General features: G+C 48.1%; 1 protein-coding gene across 1 annotated transcript; it reads right to left on the minus strand.

The window, feature by feature from the left end:
* LOC133341923 (polyunsaturated fatty acid 5-lipoxygenase-like) lies at positions 1 to 26,810 on the minus strand. Its single transcript, XM_061550762.1, is given in 15 exon segments — positions 1 to 2,170; positions 3,029 to 3,199; positions 4,114 to 4,214; positions 5,477 to 5,598; positions 7,119 to 7,297; positions 8,967 to 9,053; positions 9,929 to 10,132; positions 11,767 to 11,913; positions 13,319 to 13,491; positions 15,509 to 15,615; positions 17,088 to 17,210; positions 20,955 to 21,036; positions 22,510 to 22,708; positions 26,559 to 26,614; positions 26,617 to 26,810. Coding segments are annotated over 15 exon segments (2,022 nt in total). The 5' UTR covers positions 26,708 to 26,810; the 3' UTR covers positions 1 to 1,990.

Consider the following 26,810-nt stretch of genomic DNA (forward strand, 5'->3'; position numbering starts at 1 on the left):
TAAATTTTTTTATTTGGTTATGCCGCGTTGGCAGTGGTGCAACGGTTGATGAGGAATGGCCATTGCCCAAAATGTTGCGTGTTACATATTTCCTTTTAAGGTGAATGTATTGGATTTTTCATTGACACAATTGATGCTAAATATATGTCACATACATAAACACCAAACAAATATCAGATTCTAGCTACAAAACACGTGCTTGGTTCAGACCAAACTTCTCCCCATCCACCAGGATTTCAACAGCAGCCCTCACCACCGATTGATGTCGTCCAAACAGTTTTGACCTAAACGCTTAAACCTTCAACGATGCAGCTTGAACCCCAATGATGCTTAAAAATCCGAATGGAGTTCACAAGAAGTCACAAACACCTCGTAAAAGAATCAACGATACGAAGATCCTTAGCTTCGACCTACTGCGAAGCTTATGAGGCCACAGACACTTGAAGCACAAGTGAACAATGTTGAACTTCCCGCTGTGTGCAGCGACTGTGGTCTCCCAGAACAGAACCATGGAACATCGAACGACTTCCCAAATCACAAAGACGATGGAGGCATTATCACAGCGGTTGCACCACCCCGCTATTTCTGACACAGTTATTTGGCTCAACCACTCCAAAGTAACATTTTATCTGCTGCTCTAAATCAACATCAGCCACACGAAGAGCGTAAGGTTAACAAGGGAATCGACTCGTCCGTAAATTAGTTTGACAATTTTATGTTAGAACATTGAGAAATGAAGCAAGTAAAACAGCATTTTCTATAAATCAAAAAGGAAATTATATTTGTTTTCATGTATAGTTGCATATTCTTATTTTCTTGCATTATTATTATGCAGTCCAATAAAGTAAATTCAGCCACTGCGTGATGGATGCTGGGAGGGGAAGTTGGGCCTCGAGGTAGAGGTTACCATGAGCCGCCACTGTGCTGTCTGCATGAGACGTAACTACGCCAGGCACATCTATTGATATAGAAAAGGGAAATCTGTTAATATGTGTGTCTGTTCGAAATGTTTAGCATACTTCCCGACATGCAACAAATTTGGCATGTGGGTAGCTTCCAGGCTGTACACAATGCAAAAAGTATAAAAATAGACTTTTGTATTTAGAGGGGGGGGGGGCGTAATAATGGATATATTTTGCACGGCAAGTGAGTGGTGACGTCACATCTGTGATGTCACCCGCATGCGGCAGCGTCACGCAGTGTGCCTGCTGACCCCCCCCCCCACCCTCCGCGTAGGCCGTGTAATAATCCAAGACAAGAATCCAAGTCTGGGGCGAACCCGGGTAGTGAAGCTCGTACTGTATATATATTCAGTGGTTGCACAATGTCACGGTGAGAATTATACTCTTGGTTCTTTCACTTGGAAATTTGCCGTGCAGTGTTTCGAGCCTGCAGAGTATTTCTCCAACCCACCCCCCCAACGTGTCACAGCTGGAGGTCGCCCTTTAGGTCGAGCTCTAGGACCACCCTTGCCGCTCTGCTCCAGCCCACGCCCCGCCCCCACACTCAGCCTGGTTCCCCCCCTCAGCTATATAATCCCTTGTCACAGTCATCACTTCAGCGGTTGTTCTCGCTGTGGTTGTCCCCGCCTGATGACGGACGCTTGTGTTGCGCCCGAAACGTCGTGTTTTGTTTTATTTTCTCTGCCGACTTGACTTTACCGAAAGAACCAAGAGTATTAATCCTTGCAGTCACGAAAACTTCAAGTCTAGAATGAACGGTGAGAATTGTTTCAGTTGATGGACGTTACGTTTGAATTAGCCACGGTGTGTGCCGTGCGTGATGGGACTCGGGTTGCCACCTTTGCCACTGTAGGCCAAACCCAGACGTATTGCTCAGCCAGCACCAAGGTCTATCAAAACTGTCCTCTAGATGATATTAATAAGAAAGTTCAACAACACAACAATTCCCGCGGCCCGAACACAGATGCCAATTCTTGGACTGTCCGGATGAAAGCTAGGCAAGGTGGCGACCCTCGGTGAGGCTGCCATCAGACGGCAACGCTGTTGGGGATGCGGTCTGGAGAGAAGTAGTAGTAGGGAAGCTTCTTCCCCCGGTTCCTCTCCGTGATGCTGGAGGTGATTTCCTGGAGGCGCACCTTGAACCTCGCGATGGCCTCCAGGATTGGCATCTCTGTGAAGTGCTGGTCGGGGTAATTACCCAAGAAAATCTGGAAATGAAAGAAAATTGAAAAAGTACTTTTAAAAATTCCCCACTGACCCCAGTGAGACATTTATAGATGGCAGATGTGCCCATGATGTTGGTTCAGTGCAAGTTTTATCTTCATAATACTGCAGCAAAGGCAAGAGGTAAAGATGCAGCCCTGCAATTGCCTGCTAACACCCACTGTATGTATGCTGAACTTCTTTTGCACCGTACATAGCCAACCGTGCTAATTTGAGGTGTTCTGCTGGTGGAAGGGCCTCCACTGGAGACCGCTCTCGAGATCCCCTCGAGTGGGTATTTTGGCCTACTCTTCCACAATGGACAGACCATCTTGGAAGAGGTGGGAATGCCCACACTTTATTCCACCACACGTGGCCTGCCAATCGACTGACTGGGCACACACAGGCGGTGGGGATTTCATGAACTTGCACAGTTGCTCGAACTGCCACGCGAGGAGATCGTGCCGGCGACCTCTGTATTGCACCAAATCTGACTGGTGGCCACACAACATAGCATATATGGTAACCCTCTTTGTGACTTTTTTCAGGAACAGCTGTCAAGATGGTCCAGAAATTGTCAGTGAGAATTATTTGGATAAGTTGTCAGTGTTTTTACAGACCCAGGGCTGATGGCACAGCCAGAATGTGAAACTGTATACTGGATTGTACGACACACTTTGGATGCGTATTATAACCTGGTCGCTGCGTGTGCAATATTTTTACATCAGACACAAATTTAGGGTGCATCTTACTTTCCAGAGCATCTTAATAATCTGGAGAATACGCTGTTTGGATTTTTTAAAATGTTGAATGTTCAACTCTCCTGATTTCGTATGAGTTGTCATGGTAAAGTTCCCACCCACCTCATTTTCCTGAAACTGGCTGAGGGCCCAGACTGCGCCAAGGTGCCAGCAGGAGCGACCGCGGTCAGCCAGGCTGGCGATGATGTAGTCCATGGTTGTCACTCCCTTCTCAGTCGGTGGAGGTTGTCTCATCGTTGGAGAGGCGTTCGGGATCCAGGAATACCAGTCGTACTGGGAACGCACAACACAACGGCAATACCGTGGACCTGATCAAGTGGAGTTTGACTCCGCACACTTTCTTAATTTCAGCATTGTGCGGTAACTTGGCAAAATTAATTCAACCAAATTCACGTGATAGTTTTTGCCACATTTCACCCTGTGGAATGGGTGGAGCTCCATTGCACAAAATACCCTGTGACCAATCAGCAGCTGGGAGAAGGCTGACTGGAATTTGGGGCCGTGAATGGTGACGGCACGCTCACTCCACCTGCTGGTCGAGCCAACCAATCACGCTCGGTCTGCAAAGCGGATGAGACGGGTTGGAGCAGCGCATTCCTGCCCCACCGACACTCACAAATGGATGCACAATAACGACTGCAGTGTCCCACAGAACCCATCGAGCTCATCAACCTGCGTCGTAGGACGGCGCTGTCCTTCAACACCCTTACCCGAATAAATCATCAATTTAGCCACCCGAGCCACACTGCTGGAAGCGACGCTATGGTACTCCGCTGGGCAACGTGGCCAAGCAAATCGAGTAAGCGCATCGGCACTGCTCGTGTCGTGTGGGATGTGGATTATGAATGTGATTTGTACAGAGATTTACGTGAGATCAGTGAAAATATACGGAGAGTTTGACATCTGTCCTTTACAACAGCATTGCCAATGAAAATGATGAGAACAATGACTGTCAACAATTTTTAGTTTAACTTTCACACGAATTTTATAACTGATGTGCAACAATTTCTCAAAAGAAATAACTGCTAAAGACCTTGCCTAAAAGAAGTCCAAATGAACCACTAATGCTAAGCACTGGGTCAGTGAGCCCAGAAGAAATGTAATACCAAGTGGTTCTTTGGGACCACTCGGTATTTAATTACGTGCAGTAAAATGTTTTGCCAGAAATGTTCGTGCACAGCTCTCACCTGCCCAAAGTTGACAGCGGCATGATTCGCTGATGTTGCAAATATCACCGTGGTGATGAACAACTCCAGCTCCTCCAGTGTTTCAAACGACTGGGGGATTCCTGCAACACGCCAACGTGGCACTTGTATCCACAGCAATATACCCCAATATTTAGCAAAAGTTACACGTGTACATATGTAGTGAGTCACTTGTGAGACACTTTTAGGAGGAAACAACCACTGGCGGAGCGTGTGGGGGAGGGGGGGTGGCATGTGCCTCCCCAATGATCCGATCGAAATCCCTAATTTCGATCGGATCATTGGGGTTTATTAGTAGTAAATCGGCATTTTGCGACCCCCACTGCCACGGTGTAGCATATTATTAGGTGCCAGGGACTCTATGAGACGATAGAACAATAGTCTGAGTCCATAATTGGTAATAAGTAATGGCAAAGCAGTAATAAGTGACTTACAGAATTGTGCGTAGTTGCGTATACAGGACACGACTTCCCTGAAGGCATCAACACCTTCAGCGAGCGCGATGCCGATCACAACGCGGTTCGAATTTGACCCTCGATCGATGGCCGCGCCATCGCCGCACATGTGTTGAATAAAAAGCAAGGGACAAGTCCTTACTAACAACTCCTATAATTTTTCATTGCTGGAGGGGTTTCCCCCTCTACCTGAAAATACTGGTTCCGCCATTGGCAACAACGTTTATTCTACACTATATATCTTACACACTGTTCACACACGGGATAACTAATTACGGGTCAAAGTAGCCAACAAGCTGTCCGACCCACGACGCCAGAGACGAAGACGTAGCACCTCGGGTTCCATTCCATCTGTAGACAGCCCTGATTCAGCCTCGGGGCTTCCCTTTTATGCCCCTCAGCGTGGCCTGGTTCCGCCCTCGGCCGCGCCAACTTCTAGAACCTTCCAGGAGGTCCTGGGCCGACCTCCACGTGCCACCTGCCCGGCTCCGCCCTTAACCACGCCCCCTCCTGGAACCCTCCAGAAGGTCTGGGCCATGCGTCGAAGCATCGTGATTGACGATCGCATGCAGCGATATGGATTGTAGTAAGGAATGACTTGCGTCTGATCGTCACCCTCCTTTACACCAGGATGTTTCGGAGCGCCGTATACGTGATAGGTCACTTGCATCACATCTCACCTCAACACATTTGTAAGGGACCCCCCCCCCCCCCTGGTGGTATCTGTCCCTGATCAAAAGGTGATTTTATCAGCTGGCCTAAAAATGGGCATGAGTCTGCCAGTAAAGGGGCGATGATCGCTGTGCATGCAATCGAGGAGAAAGGAGCCGTGCACAACGTGTGTATTTGCTGTCGACACTACGAATCACGCTGCAGAGAGCTCCGTCTACCTGAATCCTTGTTGTTCCGGAACCCGTAGACAAAGATGTCGTTGATCCAGGCCTGCACCTCAGAGTCCATTTTGACGGTCTTGTCGTCGGGGTAGTAGACGGCAAGCACTTCCTTCACAAACCTGCAACGTACACTCGGCTTTATGCAAACCCAGCCCTCTGTGTTCATGATGACAAACCCCATCGCAGGAGGGGAACGAGCGCAGGCCAGACACAAATATCAGTAGCATCATGCACAGGCGCTGCTAACACCCAGCAGGGAGGCATAACGCCCACCCATTGGCCACGTGTGCCTGCTATGTGACAGCCACATCACATGTGCAATGCTCTCTGCCTTGTCTAGACCACCAGCTCAAGAGATTTAACAGCACGCGCAGGTGCTGCTCATAAGCAGCAGAAGGGCACAACTCCCATCATGCTTTGCATGTGTCAGGGACGCCCAGAGGCGATCCCCACCTAATGAGACCCGCCCGCCCGCAAGCAACTTCACCAGCTCTGTCACTTTAAGTGGCGCAGGAAGTCTTCACCAGCTCTGTCACTTTAAGTGGCGCAGGAAGTCTTCACCAGCGGTGTGCAGAGCCTGGTTAGCCCTGATTGGATCACTCGGCTTTAATGTCCGGACTGGCTAAGGGCCACTTGATTGCCTAGCGGGTTTGAATGGGAAAACGAGGGGGACTTAAGAGATCGATGAGATAAATCAAAAGATTCTGGAGTGGGGGGTGGGGGTGGAGGGAAGTTAACAGATGGACAACAGAAGTTTGGGAATTTTTCGTAATTTTTGTATTAATGAATTACACAGGAAAGCCACACTGAGTCGTCGGACTTTTGCAGGAGGTTTTTGTTAAGTTGTTTTCAGCCAATGAATGATGAGTGTTTATACAAGTGGGAGGAAACCCACGCATGGGAGGGGGCAATGCTATGTCCCCATACAGATGGAAACAGATGGCGATTAGTCCACTTGCTGCACTGCTTTCTTCTGGGGAGCCAGAGTATGGCACCTTGAAAGCCACGGGAAGAGAGTTTCACAACATTTGTGCGGTGATCCACCAACCCTCACTGCCTCCACGGAACTGGATTACAGGCGAACGTGCATCGCCACCACCGCGCTGCGTTGCGCGCGCCACCGCACTCCTCTATTCACTGCTCTTCACATTCACACCGCGTGATCACCACGAGTGAAGTGGCGTCACACCGACCCGCTGTGTGAGCAGCAGCAGCAGCATTGTCAGGGAGAGGAATTCCCTCGCGGCTCAAATGTCAAATTGAGGGATCCAGGTTGGAGTCTCTGCATTCATGAACTCATGAAAGAATGCACACCTGGGAATGAGTGAGTAGTGGGTAGGAATGGTAAAGCGATGGCACATACTGCCATGGACCATGTATCCCTTTGCTGCAGGCGAAGCGTCCATGATTTATTTGTCTTGCAATTGGCTATCAGTGTCTATTACAGTTTGTATTTGATTTATGAGCCACGATGCTCCACAACTGGACTCGGTGGGGTACGATACGACGCTGTTGCTCGCGGTGACAGCCCACGGTGCTGAGGATAATTATGGAAATGCGCGAGGTGCGATGCGTACTCCAGGATCGAGAAGATCTGATGGTAATGACGCCGGTTCGGCCTCGTGTATATCGCCCTTACTGTGCCGTGCAGTTCCAGACTTGCTGGCCATCTTTGCGGTAGAAGTAATAGGGAAGGTTCTCCTCGCTGTCCACGCCACGCATCTGGATGTTCTTGGGAAACTGCAGATGTTCGTATCTTAGTTCCTTCACAGCCCTCTGCACGAGCTGCACGTGGCCGCCTCCCCCTGTTGCATTCGCCTGTAACACGCAGGGCGCAGACGGTGTTAGCACAGGAATGCAGTGTTTAAAAACTCAACACGTTTGTCAGAAACACTGTGGTGTGTGTGACCTTAAAAGAAAAATATTGAATAGATGACATTTCCAGCCATGGACCTTCTCCATGGCACATACAAATAAAAATGGCCATTGCCGAAAACGTCGCCTATGATATATTTTTTCTTTTAAGGCAAGTCTTATTGGCAAAAGTTTGTATGTATGTTGAACTTCTTTCACACCGTACGTAGCCAACCGTGCAAATCAGAGGAGTGTCTGCATCACTGGAAAAGCAGAATAACCAAATAATCTGTTTACATCATCAGGATGGTTGCTAAAATAGTTATTTGCACAACTGATATATAAAATGTAACATTTAATCAATTGAGAGAAGAAAAAGATTTTTGGTAATAAAACAGGAGGTATTAAAAATGTTATAACACCAAATAAACACCTATTACAAAGCATTAAGTCTGCATGAGATGTTAACGACCTCGCCTGGTGTCCAGGTCTCGTGGGTTTGATTCTGACCCTGACGCCTGCTGTATATTTGCAATTTGCATGTTCTCTCTACAGTCACGTAAATTTTCCTCCAGGTCCTTCGGTTTTTCCCGCCACATTTAGAAACGTGCGTTTAGAGTATTTGGCTGCAATCAATTTCCACGTGAGGATAATCCACTTAATTGAGCTCTCATTTGTGGCCACGTCGCTTTTGAAAAAGAGCTACATAGCTCAGTGGCCCTTACCTGGTAAAATAAAACAGTTATTAGTTTTTATTTGTGATAAAACATGCAAACAAACATGCTTAGATAATGTGTGCATTGTCCTTGAAACTGATTGGCCTACACCAGAGACAGCCTCTATTGCCATGTCTTATTTTTATCATCATCTTAACACTGGAAGCAAAGGTCCCATAGAACAAACGCAACTTCGATGTGAACATCTCCCAGAGAGCAGTCGCGGAGCACGTGGGCGACGGGAGCATCCAAGGGAACAGGTTCACCCCGGATCGCATCGCCTGGTGATCACCTGTTTGCGCTATCACCTTTTTGTATATGTATGTAGTTTCTAAGTAAACTAAATGAATTTTAAAAGAAGTTAAATGGCTATAACAGGAACTCAAATGCTTGCAAGTGATTTAGAGGAGCGATGTAGCGCAATAGAGCCATCGCTGTGAGCGCCACGCTCATTGCGCACGTTCCGGCCAGAGCGGTTTTGTCTATTTGTGTTGTTGGTCGCCTTTCCCAGCATGGTCCCAATTCCCGGCTTGCTCGTGTCCAGATTCCAGATGTTTTTGTGGTAAGTGGAATGCGACTAACCCATATTTGTGTTTGGGTTAGGCGATGTACAGCAGTAGTTTTATACCAAAATGATTGTCACGAGCCCTCTACCACCCAACACGATTGCTACACTTATGCTTATTTACGAGTGCCAATGTAATGATCAAGTTCTCACCAAAAGAGCTCCTCCTCAAAAGTGGTTTGAGAATTCTTACGACTTTATTCAACATCAACGTAGCGTCAAGTTTCGCTCAAACTGCTCGGCCTTCGCCCGCGAGCGAGCTCGCAAGTGGAGCGGTGATGGTGGAGGTGCGGGGAGCCTGCCCGTCGGTGGACTGTGGTGGGCTGTAGGATGCGCAGACCCCCGTCGCTACCTTGTCGAAGAGGCCACACTTGCAGATGAGCTCCTCCCTGGCTTTTGTGTTGATGGCGATGGTGAAGCGCGTGTGATGCACCAGCAGCTGTAGAGACAAGTGCATGCTCCGCTGCAGGTCGATGCCGGCACCTCCTTCACACACAACCAGCTGATGCTGCTGCTGCTTGTTGCAATTCGAGGCCAGAATGTTTGTTTCTTAACGGCTTTGATGTATTATTATTTATTATGACACTTGTTTACACAGCCGCACTGCGTCTGGAGACTCGTTTGCATGCGTACCAGTGTACACAGACACAATCCTGCGTGCATGGTATGGGGAGCACAACGAGTAAGGAGTTATACAGCAATCCCTCGCCAAACACGGACTTGCCAACCGCGGAAAATCATGTGCACACGGTTTATTATCTGTTTCCCAATTTACGAATTGCGGCCTGGAAGTGTTGAGTATCCACAGGCAAGCACGGGTCCGCAACGCGCATTTACAAATTCCATGGGACCGCGGTTCTCTGCACCACTTGTGGTGCTGCGTAGCTTATTATTATTATCTGTCCATTCGTTTAGTTGATGCTCGCAGCGCATCGACTTAACGAGGCCGAACAGTGAGGTGTACCAGGACTTACACAAAAAACAGCAGCAGCCACCCACTCACACACTCACCCACCCAGCCACTCACCTGGAATGCGAATCAGCAGGTCAAGAGTCAACATACACTGGCCTGTGTGACTGCGGTGAGATGCAGACTGTAGAGCGCCTATTGGTCTGTGGGCTCCTAGTAGCAGAGCCGTGCACCATGGGAGGCTACGCCAAGGTTACACACTGGGACACATCATCACCATGGCATGCCGTGGTCTATTCACTGGCCGGCTATATCATCATCACGTGCCTGGCACCGGATAAGCGCGCGACCGTGGTGGCAGCACACAACAACAAGTCGTCTCGGTGCGTTTAGCAGCGTGGCACCTTAAAGATGGGGTGGACGGCCGGCAGCTGTCGGAACATGGCGATCCCGAACACCTCGGAGATGAGGTGTGTGTGCAGCAAGTGGGACACCGTCTGGTGCACGTGAAAGTCACAGGATCTCGCCCACATCTTGGCCAACATCCAATCGTTGTTGGAGTCAGTTGGCAGGAAGATGGGGTTGTCTGAGCCTGGGGTCTGCTGCAGCTGTTGGGCAGAAATATTCAAGCAGAAATATTTGTATAAAAGTACGTACCACAAATTGAATTATAGTCGTAAGATACCTGTGAATAGAATAAATGATATCATTCTTAAATGACTTTAATTACATTGCTATCGATGATTATTTAAAATATCCGTGGCTCACCAGTGCATGTAAACATTGTGGATTACAGGAAGAGAAATACTGCTGTTACAGATTTATGTATTTTGATTATTTACCCAGGAAAGCCTTGCTGAGTCTCAACTCATCTAAGAAGGGTCCTGCCAAGTTTTTTTGCAGGAGAGGGCGATATTTCTACGTGCCAATCCCAATTAAATAATGTGCAGCTCATGTTCCACCATTGGCATTTTTGGCCAATACCAGTTAACGTTGGTTTTTATTTTGCTGTGGCAGGAAACCAAAAAATCCAGGGGGGAGAACATTCAAAAATGCACGCAGAAAGTGCCCAAGTCGGGAATCCAACCCAGGTCCCTCTCGCGTGTCACCACAACGCCACCCCACCCGCGCAATTATTGGGCATCCATGGCGTGGAACAGTGGTGGTCCTCACACCAGCTTGGGAGGGAACCTGTGCCTAAGCAATCCCCACGGCCCAAAACAACTCAAAAGTGGCTTAATTTCTGCGAAAAGCAGGAACGGGGCAGCGATGATTTCCGCTCCATTGCCAAGGAAGGGGCCGTCTGTGCGGAGCCCGCGGGAGCTCTGCCCGCTGCCCTCGCGGCCGCGGCAACAGCCAACAGGCAACAGGCAACAGCCAACAGGCAACAGCCAACAGGCAACAGCCAACAGCCAACAGGCAACAGCCAACAGGCCGAGGAGATTCCCACCCGAGAGTCACGGCTTGCAGGCATGAGGCTGTTGTAGATTAGTAATTAGTGTTAATGTGTATTATTTAACTGAACCCAATTACTATAACCAATCAAGTGCAGAAATTAAAGGTGAGGGGGGGTATATAATAGATTAGTAATCAGTTAAGTATTATGATTAGTAATAAGTAGTAGATTAATAATTAGTTGCAATGTGTGTTATTGTAATTATATACTACGTTAGTAATCAGTTAATTAGTATGTGTTTCCCTATAAGGAATTGTACTATGTATTATTTAATAGTACGCTTCCAGGCTGCACTAAGCCTGTCGCTGTCAGAGCGATTAAAGTTATTTCTATTTCTCTCAATTTCAATGGATTATCTAATCAGTCTTGGCCAGTAATAATTAGTTTTACACAACACTTCAACGTTATCAAAATCAACCACCAGTAGGTTTGCCACATATAATAGCTCATCGAAGTGTCATATGTGGGAATTTATAGGAGCCAAATAACCTAAACACATGTTTTTAAATGTGTGGGGCAAAACTGGGGACCTGGAGAAAATCTACGCCACCTCGGAGAGAACATGCACACAGGCATCGCCAGGGTCGGGATCGAACCCAAGTTCACCAACATGCTAGGCAAGGGATGTAACATCTCGCCACTCCAGCTGTGAGAGTCGCCTGTGCCATGCTTTAAACGAGTTGAGACTGGTAGAATGTTTTAGTACATCTGGGAGATCGTTACAGTTGAAGGAGCTCAGTGTCTGAGCGGGAGCGTGATGTAGAGAGGAGATGGTGTCCCCCTCACCTGGATGGCGATGGGAACTAACTTCTTGTTGACGTTGTTGTACAAGAGGCAGATGGGCGCCGCCACGTACTGCATCGTGCACGGGTCAGTGGCATTGGCCTGGATTCCATCCATGATGCTGTAGTCGGCGATGAAGATATTCCCTTGCTGAAAAGCACGCAAGCATGGGCCACCAAGTGATCCCGACGCACGACATGCGACCCTTTCCCAAGAGGAACAACTCCCAGAGCGTGGAGCGAAACGTCGTACATTATGCCGAACAGTGCATGGTATGACCAGAAATCACACCGGGCAGCTGTGTAGAACTGCGGAATCCCACGCAGTACAATTACACAACAATGTGTCAATTAGTGCAGTCGACTATGACACCTATGGGGACGAGGGTGGCGCCTAATGCTTGTGTCGCACAGCAAGACGCCCTTGGGTTCAGTTCCTGACTCGGGCACCTATTTCCGTGGAGTTTGTATATCATCTCTGTCTCCCCCTGTTCTGCATGGGCTTCCGCTGGGTTCTGCAGTTTCTTCCCAAAGCAAAAAAAAACCATACAGTGTAACTGGCATTGGGCAAACATCCCAATCTTAATTATGGAGCTTTCGTGACTGCAGGAATTATTCTTTGGTTCTTTCGGTTAAGTCACGTCTAGACGTGACTTAACCGAAAGAACCAAAGAAACATCCCAATGTTGAAAATTACACAAATTGGGATTACATACAGAAGCAGCGGCAGCAGCAACATCACCCCTGACTGCAAAAACTAAGCAGGAGGCCCTCCTGAAGTAAAGTCTCGAGAACCAGGAGAGGCTTTCCTGCTGGGTATAAACAAGCCTCACAATTCGTTTGGTAACTGTCTGTTATCTCACTGGCAATCTATTGTCGTTTACACGCGCCATTGTCCTGCTGGGACTGGTTACATTTTGTAAACCTTAAAAATAATGTTTAACTGCAAGTCACTCAATTGGGGTTTACACAGCAGCAGCAACCCCCTACTGTGAAAACACTTGGCAGGAACATTGTGAAAAAAGACCTGAGACTCGGTGAGGCATCCCATAAGTAAACGAGCACAATTCGGGCAGTCCTCGAATTTCTACTAAAAACCCATCGACTTAAAACACGAACTCGCACTTTCAAACTGAACCGTGGAACGGATGATCAGCGGAGAGATCATCCGTGAGATGGAACGAGTCAGCCTCGTGCTGGGAGTGTTTGTGTGTGTGCGTGTGTGAAAGTGTGTGTTACTTTATTTTATGTTTGATTTACTATACAGTATTTTCTTATAGTGTTAGATGCATATCTAAAATCATTCTACTTATGAATTTAACACTGCTTCCCTTTTTTGTTGAACCGTAACACATTTTATAACTGACCGTATGTGCATATAAATGGAGTATATTTTTGTGTTTCAACTTACGAACCGTCGACTTACGAACGAACGGGTCACAGGAACAAAACCCGCTCGTAAGTCGAGGTCTGCCCGTAAACAACAACAACAACGAATGACTGTGACACGATGTGCGTTGGCGATGGTGGCCGCTGTGCTGCAGTCACCCACGCACCTTTGCCTCCTCCTCCAGGGAGATGGAGCGCTCCAGACACGCTTCCACCATCTTGTGAGTGACCGGCAGTTTCTCGGGGATCTCGGTGCACTTCTTGAAGACGACGGGATTGCAGCCGTTCAGAAACTGGTATCCAAACATGAAGTCCTCCTGCCAGTGCTTCATGACATACTCTGGAAACGCGCGGGCACACGTTCAATCAACACCGCCCTTTGAGTTACCACGCCACAGCACGCGGAGTGTCGCTGTCATCTAAATGATTCAAATCTGTTGGGATGGGCACATTTTCTCCACTCTTTGAGTCGGTGGTCTAAACAACAAATTGGCCTCAGTTATTTTGTGCTAGTGGTCTGGATAAGGCTGAGAGATGCAGTGCCGCACACTGTGTATTATTCAATATACGTGGTGTCCATGGTTCGCACACTAAAATCTTAATCCACGAGTCGCTGGTTAGATTCTATCTTAAAGTCCTACCCCAGTTCCCATCTGTTCCCGAGATGTGTGGCCAGCGTGGACGAGTAGGCCAACACATTAACCTCTTGAGCGGCCATCCTTGGACTCCCTCTAGCAAATGGACTTCCGCAGCAGTGGCATGAGCAAGAGATTGCAGGTCTGCGCCTTCACCCAGAGCCCATTGGGAAGTGAATGCGCCCTGCACTGCGACTCCACACGGAGCGTGCGAGGTCCACGCGACACAATCGCCGCTGTGGAGACTCCACTGAGGATGTTCCGGCAGAAGATCCGCACACAACAAGAAGCCACCGGCCCCTTGGGGAGTGAATGTCTCCCAGCAGCAATGATTCAATGTGAGCAAACCCTGGACTGCTGTTATTTCGTGCACATTATTTAAAAATACATTTGATTGGCATCAATAATAATGTTGTGTTAATAATTAATAGCATACAATTAATACCTGTCAGCCCATACGGTTTACCCGTATTCTTGTACAGGGAAATTGAGTTTTGAGGTCCATACGCCGGTACGGTCGTTTCAATACGGGCAACAGAATGTTTTATCTGTTTGTGTTTCTCCCTGGCGATGGAACTTTGTAGGATGCACGTTGAGATTTATAAGGGCACGGGGTGACCAGTAAGGTCTGAATTGGTCTGTAAACACATCCCTGCGGAGGGAGCTGGTAGGAACGTTGGGTTGCTCGGTCAATGGCCTGCAGGGTCAACGGCGGCGTGGTGTATTCCGCAAATATTCCCGACTGTGAGGGCGGGCACAAGCCGGCGTGAGTAGGTTACACGTTGAGTTTTATAAGGGCACCACGGGGTGACCAGCCCCTCCCCACCCAGCCCCTCCCCACCCAGCCCCACTCTCCCCACCCCCCACCCAGCCCCACCCTCCCCACCCAATCCCTCCCCACCCAGCCCCTCCCTGCACGACGGACACAATAATCCCCTGTGGGCTGGTGTAACCAGGAGGTTCCTACCAGTATAAGGTAGGGCACTGATAAGGGGTTAACAAGTATGATTTTAAAAGTGTTTCCCTCAGCCAAGCAACACGTCACGGCGGCCATGTTGCGTGAGTGACTTTACGGCGGCCATGTTGCGTGAGTGACTTCACGGCGGCCATGTTGTATGGGAGTTATGTTCCTGGCAGTTGATTGGCTGAAGCGGTGGGATTGCTGACGTCACCCCTAGCGACCACGTGCAGACTTGGAGCTTGTCGACTTCGCCTGTGACGCGCGCACAGCCTCTGCTGAGAAGTGTTTGCGGGTTCCCGTTGCGGCATTTCGGAGCGTAATACAGTCGCAACCTGCAGGCTAAGACGCAATTTAATTTAACCAGGTCACAACGTGCACTTTATTTGGTATGTGGGCTGCTTAAGAATAATACGTTTGCTGTGTTTCTGGCTCTGTGTAGACATAAGTGGTAAGACATGAGGATGGGTTGATATTTGTCGCGGGTGTTCGTCAAGGTTGCAGATTGATAGGCTAGGAGTTTGACGCATTGCGTTAGCAGGCCAGCTTGTTGACGGGCTGCACTTAATAAACTTGTTTCACGAGTTTGGTCCATGCGAGTCAGTGACGTTGGGGAGTGTAGAGATTGGAGCATAGTACAGTACAACAATTGATTTTGATATTCGTCGACTAATGGCAGCTGAATAAAATGTTTACAATAAAATGTGTCAGCCGTTTCCAAATGTCCGTGGTGTTTGTGTGCCCCTGATGAAGAGAGGTCTCACCAGATATGGTGTTTTTTATTCTCACAAAGATTTTCTCGTAGTCGGCAAAGTCACTCCAGGACGACTGGAACATGTGCATGAACTGATTGACACACAGGTTCTCCATCCTTCACAGAGGAACACAAAACCATATGCAAATTAACAAGTTCAACACGTTCATTCATTCGGGGCCGTCCATAAATGACGTCATGTACCGGGGGGGGGGGGGGGGTGTCAGACATTCGTGACGATCTGTGACGGGGGGGGGGGATTTGAGAAATGCGACGTCACATCAAAATGCGCAACTTTATATAAATATATAATTGCTCTAACAACACGACTTTTTCTTTTTTAACTATTTGATTATTTAAATTTACTAAGGTCACCTTTTATTTATTCCATGGAAGAGCATTTTGCTTCTCCATGGGAGAATGGAGAAGCATACATTTGGAAATGTTTTTTAATGATTGTTATTAAACATTTTGATTCTACCAGGGCTTTTCATTCTGTGGAATGAATATGTGATTGTATTAATTGTACTCTCCATTTTGCTTCGTTCTACTACAAAGTTTCAAGTATTTTTTATAGTTATAATTACTTCTAATATTTTATAAATATAAGATAATTTCAATATAATATTCTGAACATCTGCAGTTTTAGTTAGACGTTGAATATTTTCAAGTAAATTGTATGCTAAATTTAAGCTTTCCAGCGCCTCCTTTTAAATAAATGTTTTCTCCTACAACATCAGTGTGCAGTGCCACATTAAATACGCACTACAATGACAATAGTTTAAAGCGATTTGAAGCATGTTTTATTTTCAAAATGAAAATGTTTTTTGGGGGGGGGCAGAGCTTTGTGACGTCATATTTGAGGGGGGGTCTGACTTTTTGTGACGCCGTGTGATGAGGAGGGGGGGGGGGGGCAAAAATCGTCCAAAATCGCGTGACGTCATTTATGGACGGCCCCTTATGTGGGGCAGAATTCCTTAAACAGGTGCCCCAGCTCTGTGGTCCACCGTTGGGATGTTTTGCCAACACCATCAAGAAGTGTTTACACAAGTTGGAGGAAACCAGAGCACCTGGAGAAAGCCCACGCGTAACAGGGAAGTAATTCTCTTTCCCTGTACAAATGGAAACAGATGGAGATACATCGACTTGCTCTACTTCCATTTGTTTTGAGCTGATATTTGCCTCACCACAATTTCTCTTTTTTTATGAATCTGTGGCCCTTAATTTTTTTTGCAGCCAAATATTTTTCTCAAGTTGCTTATGGCTCGCGAAAAACGCCTTTCTCCCTGGCACTATTTCAGGTGCAGCATGATCAGCCCGCAGCAACCACGAGGTTGGGGTGGGCAGTGCGGAGGGGGGCGTGTGAGTTTGGGGGGGCACTCGCGCGTTATCTGTGGTGCGAGTGCTGCCCCCCCCCCCCCCCACAACTCTCGCTTCCAGTATGATTTGCCACCATCTTCAAGCTGCTCACGTGCGAGGGGTGCGTGGGGGCCCGTGCCAATCTGTCGCGTGATAAAACTCCAGCAGGCCCAAAGTCTCCGTGCCCGGTCGTGCCCTGACCGTGCCCGCGTGGCCGCAACGCGACGTACGCTTTGGTGTAGTTGAGGAGGAAGTCGATTCCTTTCTCGCTGTCAAACTGGATGTCCCGTGGCAGGTCCCTGTGGCGCGCCACATCAATGCTGCCCAGGAAGCCAGGCTGCCATTCCTGCCACCTGCGCACGAAGGGAGCGTGCCGTGAGCGAAGGCTTTCGGATTTAGTCACACGCACGAGCGTCTTCACTCGGAGAGATTTACAAATTACGAGTCACAGCAACAGTTTTATAATTTAACTATTCTTTATATAGCATAAATGTGTTCTGGTGTTTGTAATCATGGACTGACGTATTTTAATTCCATGACTGAATGAGATTTTGTACAGATATATTGTTGTATCTATACCCTTTTTTAAAATTAATATTAAGAATAATTCTGCCAACATATCTATTTTTTTTAATAGACACGGGGCAACTTGGGAGCAACCAAAGACGAGCGAAAAACCCGTTTCCCCACTTCCACGGACAACAGATGCACACACACCTCGCTTCAAATGCCAGAAATCATGAAAGAGATAGCAATAAAATGTCATAAAAACTCCCCTAATTTCACACAAGAGGAAAAAGGGAGGGGGGAATTGCAAGCGGGGGTGAGGATAACACCCAAACTTCGAAAAGCCCCCCTCACAATACAAAACAACAGGCGCCACGAGGAAGATATAATTATATTCTTAACGGCTAAAAAATACAGCATTGGCAACAAGAATGCACAGACGGGTTTTTGAGTCATGTTAGTTAAACAAAGTTACCAACTTAGCCATGAAGATTAAGCAAACATTATCTATCTTCGCTCCAATTGGAAACCAGACTACAGTCTGCACCAGGGTCGTGAATCCTCATTTGTTAATTTAATACTGACATTATTTACCTTTAATAATTTTCTACGAATACGGGCCGAAGCATCAAAGAATAATTATGGCAGTCAGGGCCGCTCCAAAAAAAAACTAATTCCCTAGCCCCGGGATATCAGCTTAAATAATAACAAGAAGTCAAATAATAAGTACGAAATTAGAGTGGATCTCCTAGGAGAGTTAAGGGCGGAGAAGTCTATCATAATTAACCAACACGCAACACTCCAGGGGAAGCGAGCAGCTCACAGCCGTCTTTGTCTTCCCGAGAGGCACGGCCACGGAGCACACACACAAAGCCAGGAAATGACCCTCATAAAAGTTCGGGGCGAGCGAGCGACGGCTCGAGAAAGGGAATTAACAGTGCCTCTAAAAAAAATATAAAACACACGCGCAGTGTGCTCCACGCGGTGGAGCACAGCCGTCTTTGTCTCCCCGCAGCACGGACAGCAAGATTTGCGCACGTGAGCAAATAACATTTCCCCATAGGGAGATCAAACTACGATGGAAATACCGTGAACACGGCTACGGCATACCTTGAGTCACTTGCAATCAAATCACAATGATACTAAGCAGCCAAATGAGTCGCATTTTAACTTCCAAACCAAAAACAACTTAAGCTGTGTGAGACAAAGGATAAACGCCCAGAGCGAGGGAAGGGATTATAGAAATCGCTTAACGCGTAGGCTTTCGCGACCAATATTATTCATAATCAAAAACGTGGATTATGATTTTGGAACCTCGGTACGAACGCGAATTGTCGGTCTGGTTTAGTTTGATGACTCATGTGACGCCGGTTCGCGAGGAAGCCCCCACCCCTCCTCCCAGAATTATTGCGGGCATCTGTGTCTTTTGAAGAAACTTTTCCTCCAATAAAGCACACACGACACACACGGTTGGACACACACACGGCACACGGACGCAGATGTGTCCACCCCCACAACGAAAAAGTTATATGGTCTGGCCTTTGAACAACTCGGAAAAACTGAGTGGATTTTCCCGATATAAGCCGAGGCAAATCCATTCAAACGAGATCTCTCTGGGACTCCGGCCCCCACAGATCACCAGGGCCCCCACATCTCTCCGGGGCTCCGGCCTCCATCTCCTCTCGTCGCCGCCAACGAAGAAGCTCTTCCGTCATCCAGAATGACGATGTTCGCGGGGTAGCGACGTGCATCGACAAGCCGAGGTGCCCGCCTGCCCACGCACAAGTGAACGAGCTTCACCCTTCGTCCGATCACCAAGCCGAGGTGCCCGCCTGCCGCGCACGAGTGAACGAGCTTCACCCTTCGTCCTGTCGCCAAGCCGAGGTGCCCGCCTGCCGCGCACGAGTGAACGAGCTTCACCCTTCGTCCGATCACCAAGCCGAGGTGCCCGCCTGCCGCGCACGAGTGAACGAGCTTCACCCTTCGTCCTGTCGCCAAGCCGAGGTGCCCGCCGGCCCGCGCAAACGAGCACTGCCGCGCCGTCAGTCACCGTACGGGTGTCAGCCGAGGGAAGAGTCGGAAAGCGAGCCGCTCACCGCAGCCACGCTCGAGCGAGAGGGACCTTCTCCGAAAGTCGTTCGTATCCACAACTCCCTCCCCACTCATAGACCCACACACGCACGCATCGACGTCCCGAACCTACCTAAGAGACTATTCCACCCATACCATCGTATCAACCCTAGTCAATTATCAGAAGACTAAATACCAATTACATGAACCATCAGCTGGCCGTGAGGAATCGTGGCCCATCGAGTGATTAAGAGTCCGTCGGTTATAAGAGTGAAGTTATTTTCCTTGCCTTTTTATTTTTGTTTCGCTCATCGCATAGGCGACCAATAGATTCGTCGAGGCAAACTAAAACTCTCGAAATCCTCATTACAAATCGACACGTTACAGAGAGAGAATATCTTGTCAAACCGGTTTCTTGTCAAAGAGTCTCGTCGAAGAATTAATCAAAGCAGCGCTCTCTCACCAACACGCACCCACCCACCCTTGTCTCAAACATTTCGTTAAAAGAATTTTATACTTGCCGATGAATCTATTGACGTATACTTTCGCCTCTGGGGCATAATAAGTTGCCTGTATTGCCTTCATTTGAATATCGTTGCATGCCTGTTTTAAAACTCCGCCAGTCGCCGGTTGTGCTCGATACATGGGGGAACTACTGAGATGTCTGGTGGGAAAGTAGAAATTACGATTGTTAGAAGAATGTTAGCCTTCAGTTCGTTAATTGCATAATCTAGCCAATGAATCGATTGACGTATGCTTTTTGCCTTTGCATGCTAGAATGTCACATGTTTGTTTAGAATAAAATTGTTAACACAGAAGTATCTCGAGTGTTTCTTCCAAGTCCATGCAAAACTGTCTTATTCATAACAGCTGTATCCTGCGATGAGATATGAAATTGGAGACCTAACATAAAATAAAAACACTAAGATAATCAGTAAATGTTTAATCAATGATAATCGTGTCATCCTGATTGATACAACTCTGGATAAACGAAACTAAGCTTAATTATCATAACTGCAAACATTAACATAATCGCAAGCATTCGCATAAATTACTACGATTATCTCCGTGATTATCATAATTTATGCATATAATTACATACATTAACATAATTTATGCGATTTGCACATTTTTTGCAATTTCATGAATTTTTATTGTTTTTATCAAAATTTGATAATCCAACATATACAACATTGTTTCGCACTGAACAGGTCCCACAATGTTCACAGAGGACACCTTCCTACCGTATCACATAGCCCAACAGTTCTGACCCTGATTATTGTTATTTTTATGCTGTTTTACCCAGGAAAGTCTCACCAAGTCTCAACTCATACACTCTCACACACTCACACACTGTACAGAACAGGGGAGAACATATAAACTCTACACAGAAAGGTGCCTGAGCCGGGAATTGAACCCAGTATCTTCTTGCCACGAGCGTCACCGGTTCCCTGCCGTCGTGTGGCGGCGCAGCGGGTGCTGTGTTCGTGAGTAAGCGCGCGAGAGGAGGCGGTGCTGACCGGTAGAGCTGCTGCCGCTCCTCCAGCTCGCGCAGACGCTGCTGCTTGAGCACCTGGAGCGTGTCCTGATGCGCTAGTCGGGCTGCACACAGACACCGCACGCCGTGCATCAACCCTTTAACCAACTGATAATGTAGCCAACTACAAACCAGTGGAGATGAGCCATTCCTTAGCAAGTTGGTGATGTCACGGCGGGTACTTCAAGAGCAGAGTCACACTGGTCATGCAGCCTCACTCGATTTCCGAGTTCATAAGCTGATGAAGCTCAAAGAGGTTTGAGTGAAATGTCGAGGTACGTTGGTGTAAAATTCAGTCGTGAGAAGTCTCAAGCCACGGGTGAGGAGGAGGCGTTTTATTGTTCAGAATTGGAAATCTAATTCTAGACTTGAAGCTTTCGTGACTGCAAGGAATCATATTCTTAGGTGTTTTCGGTAAAGTCACGTAGGTAAAACATCAAAATTAATAAAAATAATAAAATAAAAATAAACGTCGTGATATTTATTTTTATTTTATTATTTTTATTAATTTTGATGTTTTACCTACGTGACTTTACCGAAAACACCTAAGAATTGGAAATCTACTTTGGCCATGTACAAATAATATCTTTGTAAATGTGACAATATTGTCAGTTGGTGGAGGTTTATGGCAAGAATTTTGGCATAAATACAAAACTTTATTTTAAAACTTTTTATTTGACTAGGTAAGGCCCACTGAGTTATATAGCTCTTTTTTTTAGAAGTGACCTGGGCACAAATGATAGCCCAACGAAGTGGCTTATTTGGAGATTTATAGCAGCAAAATACTCTAAACCCATTTTCTAAATGTGGAGGAAAAAACTAGAGGACCCGGAGAAAAATCCACGTGACCACGGGGAGAACATGGAAACTCCAAATATACAGGCATCAGAGCTAGGAATGAACCGACAATCTCCTGTATACCAAGAGAGGCAGTTAACATCTCGCCTCCGCATGTGGTATAGCCCAAAACAAATAGGAATCGCACCAAGTACCACTTTTTTCTTTAAATCAAAGCGTTTATATTGCAGCACCATTCATGCAAACTGCATCTCACTCCACCGCACAATCTGCAACACATGGAGGAGCAAAGATAGTCTGATGTTTTAACTCAATTAAATGAGTGTTTAGACATGTCGGAGGAAACTGGAGCACCCGGAGAAAGCCCATGCATGCGAGAGGGCGACGCTATGAGACATCATACAGCTGGAACAAATGTAAATAAGGCAACACTTGCTGTAATCACCTTCTTCTGGAGAACCAGGGTATGGCGCGCCCTCGACGCCCGCGGGAAGGGAGTTGCACAACATCTGTGCGATCCACCAACCCTCGCTGCCCCCCACAGCGCTGGACTACCGCCTCGAAAATTACTCATTTGGAAAACACACAGCAATCATCGCCCTATCCTGGAAAAAAACTTGGCGGGAGCCTCCTGAAAAAGTCAGGACGTTCGGTGAGGCTACCTTGTTCGAACGAGCGTAGTATTAATCACAACTGTGATGACGATTATGGTGGTGATGAGAATTCCGCGCGGCACCGACCTTTGCCCTCGCGAAGCACGATCTCCTTGTCGTCGATGAACCACCTGTAGCAGGGGAACTCCATGTGCTCTCCCTTCGGGGTCTTCACGTGGACGTACTTGCAGTACCAATCGTCGCCGAAGATGAAACCGCGCTTCTGAATTTTCACGAGCAGGATGTCCCCGAGCTCTTCCTCGGCCTCCAGCGTGTACGAGTCCACCTATGGCACGGACGCTTGTTACGAGCGCTGGACATGCAAAAGAGCCCCCCCCCCAAACGGCTGCGGGGAACACAGGGGGCCAGCAGGGAATGCCGGGACCAGACACAGGCACGATGAGATGAGCAGCGGCGCAGCGGTCGGCGCGCTGGAGCTCGCAACCCACTGGTCGCCGGTTCGATCTCCCGAAGCGGCAGTTGAAACAAATGGTGCGAGTTTTTTTAAATGTACCAAGTACTAACGATACTAAACTTAAACTTTTTTACATTTTTTACCAGGTAAAGGCCCAATGAGCTGTATAGCTCTTTTTCAGAAGCGACCTGGCCACAAATGATAGCTCAACGCAGTGGCTTGTTGAATGCAAATGTATAGCAGCCAAATACTCTGAAAAGCACGTTGATTCTAAATGTGGAGGGAAATCCCGAGGACCCTTAGGAAAATCCACGCGAACATGAAAACTCCAAATATACAGCAATTATCAGAGTCAGGATTGAACCCACGACCTCCTGTATACCAGGCGAGGTAGTTAACATCTCGTCTCCGTGGCGCCCACCGTTTCCAAGTGGGAACCTGGCAACAGTAGGTTGACCAGTGAGTGGGTTGTGTGGGATACCCGGTAATTATTTAACAGGCTGATGAGGCTCGGTGAAGTCGTAAGTGATTTGCTTCTCCCATGTATTTTGCGAACCTCTTGAGTTCCTGAAAAAGCTCCCAGCCACGTGGGGTGAAACGTCAGACACGCAACACGTGGAAAGCACATCGGAGAGACACACTGCAGCACAATCGCGAAAACACGGAGTTGGCATCGGAGTCAACTTGATTGGCCTGAACACATTGTACAGCGATACATTGGCCCAGAAAGACAGCCGCTGTTCTATTGATTCAATGTAATTTCAACAGTTCAGTGAACCCCATTTACAATATTTTCACAAGCACACATATATAATTTTAGTATAGTTATAAAACATTATAATTTACAACTTCCTTGTTCATTCACTGCTGGTAGAAGGCCTCCTCATATCCTGTGTATCATGTGGGGCTGTTTGACCATACTTCACCACGCGGGCCAGTGCAGGTTGGCGAAGGAATAGGGGCCAATAATCGGTTCAGATATCGCTCGCCCACGCATGTCAGCTGTGGCAGGGGATATTATTCAGGTGATTGCTGGCGTAACAGTCCCCCATGACGGCCCCCACATCACCATCCCCTACCCCCAACACGCTGACGTCAATCCCTGCACCGAGATGACCACTTGGAGTAACCCCGCGGGGATGAACAGAGGGGATTGGTGGCGGGAGATGAGGCGACATTGTCCGAGGTGTGACGATATATGACTGGTGGCTGTAAATTAGGTGACAGGGGATGAGGGGAGGGAATGGGAGAGGGGGGACCGTGGGGATACGAGGGGACATCGGAGGAGTGGTGGCAGGAGAGAGAGTGGTGGATGAAGGAGGGAGCTGTGAGTAACGGACTGGAACCCTGACCCCATCTCGGCGTGTTGGTGAGGAGAGTGTCCGCTACAATAGCACAGCGCTAACCACTGAGCCACCACTCCACGGCATATACTGTAGTTACTTGGATCCCTAGACCAGAGGGTGGCACTGCGATTCGAATTGCAGTGCTTTCCCAGTGTCCTGGGGTCAACTTCTGAATCTCTCGTGGGCAGGATCGGCCTCAAGTCTGTAGCTGCTCTGGCGAGAGAACGTCAACACTGGGGAGACAAAGGTGGCTGGGTATTGTGCTGGCCACACCGCCAATGTCATGCAGCCTTGACTACCTGACGAGGTGCCTGCTAACAGCTGATGCGGTATAATTAGGGCCTCTGGGATATGAATCCATGCTCTGTGCGTGCCGACTCGGTGTAAGGATATCTGAGGTTCAGCAGCCAGGATGTGCAGTGTCTCTCTGACGCCACAGTGGCTTTGCGAAATTCGAATTTCCTCTTTTGTCAGCTTCCCTATTTATATGGCGGCAGCAAGAGGTTTCTGGGTTGACTCCCAACTTGGGTGCCTTTTTGCGTGAAGTTTGTATCTTCCCCTGTTCCGCATAGATTTTCTCAGATTTTCAGTTTCCTCCCATAGCGAACCTCCTTCTGCCCGCCAGACAATGTAACTCGTATTGGCCAAACAACCCAAATGCTACAAATTACGTGGAATTCACTCAATTGGGAGCATATGCAGTGGCCACATCACCCTCTACTGCACAACGCCTCTTGAAAAAAAGTCTTGAGACTCAGTGAGGCTTTCTTGGATAAACAAGCACGATAATACTGTAAAAAGCATTGGTCCTGCTACATTAGGTCAATGGCTCTTCTTCATGTGCTATGAGACTCACACACACAGCTACACCTACACACACACAGCTACGCCTACACACACACACAGCTACACCTACACACACACCTACACCTACAACTATACCTGCAAGGACAGACACACACGCACAACTACACACACAGCTATACCTGCAAGGACAGACACACACGCACAACTACACACACAGCTATACCTGCAAGGACAGACACACACGCACAACTACACACACAGCTATACCTGCAAGGACAGACACACACGCACAACTACACACACAGCTATACCTGCAAGGACAGACACACACGCACAACTACACACACAGCTATACCTGCAAGGACAGACACACACGCACAACTACACACACAGCTATACCTGCAAGGACAGACACACACGCACAACTACACACACAGCTATACCTGCAAGGACAGAAACACACGCACAACTACACACACAGCTATACCTGCAAGGACAGACACACACGCACAACTACACACACAGCTATACCTGCAAGGACAGACACACACGCACAACTACACACACAGCTATACCTGCAAGGACAGACACACACGCACAACTACACACACAGTTATACCTGCAAGGACAGACACACACGCACAACTACACACACAGCTATACCTGCAAGGACAGACACACACGCACAACTACACACACAGCTATACCTGCAAGGACAGACACACACGCACAACTACACACACAGCTATACCTGCAAGGACAGACACACACGCACAACTACACACACAGCTATACCTGCAAGGACAGACACACACGCACAACTACACACACAGCTATACCTGCAAGGACAGACACACACGCACAACTACACACACAGCTATACCTGCAAGGACAGACACACACGCACAACTACACACACAGCTATACCTGCAAGGACAGACACACACGCACAACTACACACACAGCTATACCTGCAAGGACAGACACACACGCACAGCTACACACAGCTATACCTGCAAGGACAGACACACACGCACAACTACACACACAGCTATACCTGCAAGGACAGACACACACGCACAGCTACACACACAGCTATACCTGCAAGGACAGACACACACGCACAACTACACACACAGCTATACCTGCAAGGACAGACACACACGCACAACTACACACACAGCTATACCTGCAAGGACAGACACACACGCACAGCTACACACACAGCTATACCTGCAAGGACAGACACACACGCACAACTACACACACAGCTATACCTGCAAGGACAGACACACACGCACAACTACACACACAGCTATACCTGCAAGGACAGACACACACGCACAGCTACACACACAGCTATACCTGCAAGGACAGACACACACGCACAGCTACACACACAGCTATACCTGCAAGGACAGACACACACGCACAGCTACACACACAGCTATACCTGCAAGGACAGACACACACGCACACCTATACGGACACAAATGCCTACAAAGACCCACCCCCCCGTATCGGGTTGCGAGCGGCAAGCGGCTGCGAGCGAGCCCGTCCCCACTCACCGCGCCATTCTCGAAGTCGTTGTACCAGGGCTTGTCGAGCAGGTGCTTGTCAGTGGACCTCTGCTTCCCACCAGCGTGATGTACACGTAGTCGTCGGTACCCGCGAAGTACTGCGTGCCCGTGGCCACGGTCACCACGTAGGCGGACATCGCCAGCGGAGCAGGGGCAGACGAGGAGGGCGAGAGACGCCGAGAGACGCCGACAATAAGAGGAACTCTTCCCACTCCGGCGTGTGCGCGAAGTGTTTCACTC

The sequence above is a fragment of the Lethenteron reissneri genome, chromosome 12 (assembly GCF_015708825.2).
Source record: "Lethenteron reissneri isolate LAM-NWPU_2019-01 chromosome 12, ASM1570882v1, whole genome shotgun sequence".
In the NCBI taxonomy this organism is placed as follows: domain Eukaryota; kingdom Metazoa; phylum Chordata; class Hyperoartia; order Petromyzontiformes; family Petromyzontidae; genus Lethenteron; species Lethenteron reissneri.